Source organism: Saccostrea cucullata, unplaced genomic scaffold (assembly GCF_032062105.1).
Source record: "Saccostrea cucullata isolate Sc308-1 unplaced genomic scaffold, CSIRO_AGI_Scuc_v1 ctg7117, whole genome shotgun sequence".
NCBI lineage: Eukaryota > Metazoa > Mollusca > Bivalvia > Ostreida > Ostreidae > Saccostrea > Saccostrea cuccullata.
The window spans coordinates 21,529-29,859 of NW_026934939.1; the positions used below are offsets into that span (position 1 = coordinate 21,529).

General features: G+C 32.5%; 1 protein-coding gene across 1 annotated transcript; it reads left to right on the forward strand.

The window, feature by feature from the left end:
• Window positions 1-620: 620 nt before the first annotated feature.
• Window positions 621-7,465, forward strand: LOC134241563 (fibrinogen-like protein 1). The gene is made up of 2 exons (XM_062723602.1): window positions 621-740; window positions 7,082-7,465. The coding sequence occupies exons 1-2, from the start codon at window positions 632-634 to the stop codon at window positions 7,342-7,344; spliced, it is 372 nt and encodes a 123-aa protein (XP_062579586.1). The 5' UTR covers window positions 621-631; the 3' UTR covers window positions 7,345-7,465.
• The last annotated feature ends 866 nt before the right edge of the window (window positions 7,466-8,331 follow it).

Sequence of the window (8,331 nt, forward strand, 5' to 3'; positions counted from 1 at the left end):
GAAATGAGTTTCAACATTCAAAATAACAATTCAAAAACAACTTTACTTCGTCTTAAGCACTACGGCAAACGAACACAGATATTGCGAATTCACGGTTTTATCTAGGTTATCTTGGATCCCCCAGCTATATTAATTTAACGATTCCCTTATACAGATACAACGAATTACGGATATAGCAATTTAATTTCAAAAGTCCAATAACTTCGTTATAACCGAGTTTTACTGTATATCTGCACTTTTACTTTTATTAGGTGATACAAAGAAGGTGTTTTAATAACACAAACTTTTACAGAAATTGGTCTGACTACAAGGCTGGTTTCGGAAACTTCAAAGAAAAATCAGATTTTTGGATTGGTATGCCTGAATTGTGATATAATATGATAAGATTTTTAAATTAAATTTTAAGCTTTATCAATCTTAGTCTAATCTTTATGAAAGAAAGTCCATTTTAACTTTAATGCGAATATTTATATAAAACAACTTACGGAATCAGTTTCAATTAATAAATATCTCAGTTGAATTACTCATTTAATTTATAATAAATGGAAAAAATAATACGTACAATTCTGCTACAGGAAATGACGTGATACACATGTTGACGAAAAATGGCTATAATTATATGAAAGTAGAGATGCTGAAGACAGACAACGAGCCATTAGAGGCAGAATACAGTCATTTCTTTGTCGGTGATGAAAGCACCAAATACAATCTAACAATACGTGGATTCAAGGGGTTATATGGTGAGCATAATTATATGTACTACATAAACGTGTAGGTGCACATTCAAATAACTAATACGTACGAGGGTTGTCCAAAAAGTTCGTGGACAATGACCTTTTTGTGAGAAAAAAATAGTTCTAAATAAACCTGTTGTATATCAAAATATTTCTTATGAAAAAACAAATCAGAATGATTTTATTTTTATTGATGGAACATATTTTTGTAAAAATCGGGGTCTTTAAAGGTCGCGGAAAGTGCGCACGGACCAAGGTTAAAGGGCATAAACGCTGATATAATGTGTTCGGATTACATTGATTATTTTCTATATAAGACAAGTCAAAAATCAATAAAGATTTTATGTAACGCAAATAAAGAAGCAATAATCATTTTATGATATCTTATGTATCGCTAACTATATAGAGAGTACAAATACTAAACAAAAACCCAAACAAATATGTGTCCAAACTCGACAAAAAAGGGACGTCGGCCGTCCGCGCGGGGCAGCATCGGATCAAAAAAACTTTTTAAAACGGTTCAAACCACGTAAGAGACAAAATATTTGTTAAAACAACTCAAAATTATTGAAATATATTTAGTATATCAATTTCAGATTGGTATATACGATTTTTCAACGATGTGTACAAATTCGAAGACACTAAAAGAATTTAAAAACACATGTCATTTACTGAAAATTGAGATTTCTTTTCATGACGTTGTTATAAATCTAGCGCAGCGTCGGACTGGGCTGAGCAGTTTGTGTATATAAACTGTTTATTTAGATGATGCTCGTAAATTTTTGTACATTGTTTTGAATTTTAAAAATAAAATAAATTAAAATCTATACTTAGAAATTATTGCTAGCACTTGGAATGCATAGCGCTTTATCATGGAAATGAAGTTTGTGTCCATGTACATGTGTAAAGTCTAAATCCAAATGTTTGACGTTATAATGAAATTAGCTTAACGTCAGACTGGTCCGTGCACACAATCTGCGATCTTTAAGGACCCCGATATTTACAAAAATATGACGTTCCATCAATAAAAATTGAACCATTCTGACTTGGATTTTTATAAGAAATATTTTGATATACAATAGATGCATATAGAACCATTTATTTTTACAAAAACGTCATTGTCCACGAACTTTTTGGACAACTCGTATTTATCAATAACCAGGAAATGGTAAAATTGCGTATCATTAGAATTAATCAATATACGTCATTTATAATTGATCATTTACAAATAAATAAATAGTTGGATAACAGGTTAAATTGCAAGTCACATAAGGTGCCTAGTGGGAGAAAACATCCCTTGCCGAAATATCTCTGTTTGATCAGTTTGATGAAACGTCCCGACGTCAAATTCAGTTTGGAATAAAATAAGTCAGTATAAAAAGGCCCAATGATATGGAATTATACAATTTTTTTCTCTTTGTTTTTTTTACAATTGACTCTTTTTTTTGGTGAATATTGTTTGTAACTCACCTGAAAATATGCTCCATTCTCGATTAATTTTTAGAGATGAAATACGCATTCTGTTTATTGTATACATATGAACAATGCGCATCTCACTGCATACTACTGTGAAATTAAGATTTTATGATGGTTTCTGCTTTAGGCATTTCTTTCAATTACCTTATGTATTTAATTGTGTTTGTTATGATCAACTTTACAGAGTGTTAACATATTCTGATTGCTTCGTCATTTGATTATTAATAAATGACCATTCAATTTCAATCTCGCGTTTCCATTTGTATAAATTTGCCATATCAGGTATCCACAAATATTGATATTGAATTAGGCGAAACTGATCATGAGGTCGATATTGATATTTCTCCAGTAAATAAGAAACAATAAACAAAGGAAGAGTCTAATTGTTTTTATTTAGACAGGATTTGAATAATTTAGACTGCATGACGAAACTTTTTTAATTAACAAACACGCAATTTATAACTTCCGTGTAACTCCTCCGTTGTTGCATTTAAAATATCAAAACGTTTTGAAAAATTTCAATTTCAATAGATTTGCTAATTTTTTTTCCTGTTCCAGGATCCAAAAGTAATGTCACAGTGTCCATATCTTTTATATTTGGCGTCATATTATCAAATATTATATACCAAAAGATGCACAAATTTAAATTTAATAAAACTTTAATTTTTCATTCAATAATGTTCAACTGAATTTATTTTATAGATGTTTAAAAAATGTCAGATATGGGGTGTCGCCGCGTCAAAACCGAACGTCACAAATTAAAGTGTACTTTTTTAGTATAAAAAAGACAAACACTTAAAAAGCACCTTTTAAAAGCGCCTAAACGCAAAATACTTTAAAAGACAAAAATTTACATCCTTTTATAGTCTTAAATTGAAAATTATATGACATCACTGCTATTTTTTATGAAAAACATCGTTGATTTATTCCGATGCATTGAATAAAGGACATGTCAAAATGAACAAAAAAGCCAAAACAAACTGTAATGCATTTTTGCTTCAAAATGGAGAAATCGCCAGTAGAGGCAGTTACGTTGATTCACCAGACTTTCGGAGGAAAGAATGTAAATAAGAGACTTGTTTTGATGGTTTCAGCGATTTTTGGTGGGTGATGGGTCATTAAATGCTCAGCAGATGACCAGAAAACCGAAAGATGGGAGGGCGGACGGAAATGTTCAATGGTGTGTGACGTTGTCAAAAAGCCAGACGGATAGAGCGATATATGAAATTCTAAGTTGGTCTTTTACTACTGTTCAATGAATTTTGATAGAATTAATTATGAAAAGAGTGAGTGTACAATGGGTACTGAGGGTAAGAAAGTGAAATTTGTGAATGTGTTCGTGGATATCAAATCTCAAATATATTTTAATGAAACGAAGGGAAGCGTTTAAATGTATGACGGCGCGTATCCGTCATATGACGTTATTTAGCTGCGGCGACTACCATAATCGCTCGTTGTATATAACCCGATACTTTGAAAAGTATAAATCATGTTGAATTGAAATTTTTGGGTCTGATTTGAAATAACTGTAGCTTTCATCATTTATAATTTTGTTGTTTTACGTCGACGGATAGCGATTTTATCGAAGTTGTGACATTACTTTTGGATCAACCCTCGTACAAAGCTTTGGTCCATTGTAGCAACCATTGTTTTCGATGTGTTTATCATAAATTAATTTTGACGACACAATACTGCTCAGCTACAAGCATACTGGCCCTGCGTTGAATATTGCTTCAAATTTAGTGAATATGTAGTGTTATGAACCACAGGTAATTGGGTCTTGTTTATGAATATGTATGTGCCTTACTGATATGTTAAGAAAAGCAGGCTCCGTAATAGCGTCTGCTAAACTCGCTTGCTTACATGTACATGACTTGTTCTTTGAAAATAACTGCACCTACCGATCTTCCAGCACCAGTCGTCTTGGAACATTGATTACTTATTGTGAAAAACCCCATATCTTGCATATAATTCCTAAAAGCTGATTTTAAACACCTGTTTAAACTTTTTTGTAAAGGTGACCGGAATTGAGTACAAATACTAAAACCCGATTCAAAACGAAAATCATAAATAGTTCCGGGTTAATTCAAGTTATATTTAAATTTCCCGGATTGCCTCTTGAGTTTTGGAGAGTCTGATTGGCAGGAATTCGTCGTTTTGAAAATTTGCAAAATGTGAGGGATTTTACAATAACAAATCAATGTTCCATTACGACTAGTGCTGAACTATCGGTAGGTGCAAAGTTATTTTCAAAGAACAAGCCATTTAAGCAAGCGATTTAAGCAGACGTAATTACGGATCCTGAATGCACATGTACCTTTACTTTTTTTACATATCAATACACCAAGACCCAAGTACCTATGTAATGAACCGTTAATTTTGCTTTTGTTTAGATTATAAACTTAAGTGGTTATTTTAAAATTATATAATATATTTGAATACAAAGTCCTTAAATTGAGATCATAAAATATACTAAATCCTAATATTAGACGAAGTCTTTGAATTTTCTTTGACATCAATCAATCCATCATTAGCCTTCCAAAGGTTAGAAAATATATCATATTCGGAGAATGCTCTTGATTATCTAATAAGTTGGGAGATGTAAACAACATATGACGGCGATTGGGGGAATCTTACTCCCTAATAAGTTGACTATGGAAAAGCTTAAAGTATCTGGTTCATTTACAGTGAAGTTGTTAGTTTCTTTATTTCTACGTTCCTGTCGCCCACGTGGGGTAGTGGTTAGAGCTTCTGCTCTATAGTTTCGAAGTAAGGAATTGATCCTACTGTGTGCCGTGGAGATCGGTCCTTCGGGTGAGACTCTATAAATCGAGGTACCATGCCTCAGTAGGTGCTGGCACCAAATAGATCCTTCCCTGCTCAATGGCTCTCATGTAAGTGCCGAGTATTGGATAAAATTTGCAGGTCTCCGCCAGCAAGTGGTGGCGTCTCCATGAGTGAAAAAATTTTCGAGAGGGACGTTAAACCACATATACAATCAATCAATCTAAATTCGCATGGCACACCTGCGAAGAAACCTTTTTTTAATCTTGCTTTCAAGTCCAAGGAAATATTTTTGGAAGTCCGAGGATTTCAATACATTCTTTAACATGCTCAAACCGGTCACGGTAGCCTAGTGGTAGAGCGATCGCTTTGTGATGGGAAGGCCCGGGTTCGATTTCGTTCGAAGCACTGCGTCAAACCTAAGACGTAGGCGTAGATAGTGACTGTTCCTTTGCTAAGCGCTAGAAGTGAGAGTCACGGGTCTTACAGATATGACCTTAATAACGTAGGTCCGGTGTTATGGTAGACGTTGGCAAGATAAAGAACCCTCACTGCTTAATGGCCCTGAGTGCGGATTATGGGTCTAAATTTGAATCCCTTCACCGGCATACGGTGGCGTAACATGTTTAAGAAAAATTATTATAAAATATTCCTTACTATGCTTTAATATTTTGTACAAATTTACCCCCTTCATAAAAATCGCGTAAGCTTGACATAGGGATAGAAAAGATGCTTTTTATACATTGTCAGCTTCTTTGGGGGGAAGTTACATTTTTGTAATTCGCAGCACAGTTAAGGTTAGAGTAAGGAGGCGGGGCCGAATTTATATATGAAATGTTTACTATGACGTCATACATATAATAAGGTCTTCAAAATACCACAAAATGAAATTATTTGATATTTCAAACTGTTGGATAGCTGTAGACTACTTAAACACTTACTATTACATGCAGTTTTGTCGTTTGTTAAGTCCCATACAACAATATATAAATTATTCATCGATCGCAATACACTTGTCAACGTGACGCCATCTCGCAAAAATAACACAGTTTGTACACTGTGAGAGGCTGATCAAGTCACATTTTGTACATTGAAAAATGTCTTTTGTTCTAAAATAAAATATTATTTGCAGTTCTATAAAAGGCCGTTAACTAGAATGCGATGTCTGTTTTACTATTTTGTTTATATAATGCCCGTATATTCTCCAGACAAGTGATATTTTCGTGTGTTTGTATGCAGTTACATTGAAAAAGTAATTAAAGGGTCCTAATAAATCGATTTATTGCAAGGGCATACCCTCAATGTTTCTTGCCAAGTTTTTTATACATAAACTCAAGAAGCTTTACCATACTTGAAAAGTGCTGCGAACCTCATGAAATCTTGCAAATAAATTAATTATAGCTATATTTAATGTAGTTGACCAGCAAAATATTCAACCTGCCGTCCAACAAATTAAATTTTAGCAATTAAATAAGGGAATCTATATAGGTTTGCAGCACTTTTCACAAACTACATATAGTGTTGAAAAGAATTATAAATTAAACTTTAGATTTTTAACTTGGTTATGCCCTTGCAGTATTAGAATTTTTTCATAACTTCTACACTGCAAGTTTAATTGCTACAATCGTGTGACTCCAAAATCACGTGAGAAGTCTAAATTTAAAAAAATCTAAATGTCCTTAATATGTAGATTGGAGCCACATTTTATTTTTTTTATATTAATGAATCCTAAAAAGAATCGCCCATCCTTATAAAGTATATATTTTTTATCTTCAAAAATCGCCGATATTTCCATTGTAACCTTAAATGTACTGCGTTTTACATGCAGAGTACAGTTGTAGCTGGGTTAGTTAAGTCCATGTCTAACTCATAGTTCATAAATCTTTTAGATTAATATAATACTAATTACTATACACTCTATGTTGATTTACAATTTCATGAGAATGGTCTATGACTACGAGTATAAAAATAAAGTAAGAAAATCTTCAAAGAAGATGAAATACATGTAGTCATGCAATATCAATTCTGACAACTTTTTTAAAATTATCTAAATAGATTTAGATATCGATTAAAAATGGATATTTTAGATTGTATGACAAACAAGATTGATAAAAGAGCAGATGCAAATGGAATGAAATTCAGCACATTTGATGTAGACAACGATCAATGGAAGAATGGGATATGTGCTGATCATTGTCGATCGGGTTGGTGGTTCCATTCTTGTACTTGTGGAAATCTTAATGGATTGTTCGGAAGTGAGGAACCAGGTTCTGTGATGCGTTGGATGTGTGCAGATGGGTGGAATTGTACCCTAAAAGCCACAAGAATCCTGATCAGACCACAGGAATAAAATTAGACCACTGTTAAACTACACGAATTGCAAAGGTGACCATAGATGTGCTCAGTTATGCAAGTTGATGACCTTAAAACTCATGCAATTAAGGAGATCATAGTTCAGATAAGTGATTTTCGTTTTTGAAAAGAGAACTTTGCTTATGTAGTTTGTAATTTTAGCTTAGAATGAGAAAACCATAGAAAATAGACAGGAATACATGAAGCAATGATGATGCAACAATATTTTTGAAAAGAATTATGCATGTCATTTCTTAGTAGACGACTATATTGTGGAGCCATCACTGTTCTTGGAAAATTTATGTTCTTGAATTTCGTGGGTAATCCTTACTCATGAATTTACATCAATATAAACTTTTATTATTTATTAATTTAAGTAAACATATAGATTTTTTGAATATACCATATACACCTGCCTTGCAATTCATGAATTTGAAAAGTAAATTTTGCTTGTCCACGAACATTGATGCTCATTAAGGTCAGACGACAGGTTCCTCAAATATATGTTTTGTATCTCTTGGTATTATGTCCAAAATTAGTTATATTTGTCATTCTCTTCTGATTTCTTGATTGTTTTCTAAATGTTTTGAATATAGGTAAGTACCTATTATTCAATGACAAATTCTTAGGAAAAATTATATATTTTTAGGAACGTGTCGTCTGACCTTAAATGAAAATGTGTCCAAAATAGCTCAAAGATAAGTACAAGTCCACTTTCTTTTCTGGGAAAAAGGGGGTTTTGTTACTGTTTGGGAATTAGGAAATTATTGTTTTCACATCTAGTATTAAGATGATTATATAGTATTTGCATACAATTTATATCTATAATAAAATTTCCTCTTTTACTTTGATATACATGTACCCCGATATGTATCATTCATTTGTGTCTCTTGGACATGCTTTTTTAAATAAATTATTCTTATTCAGCTGAGTGAAAAGGATTTTAGATAACATCAAAAAGTTTTAATAATTGATTATTTATCAA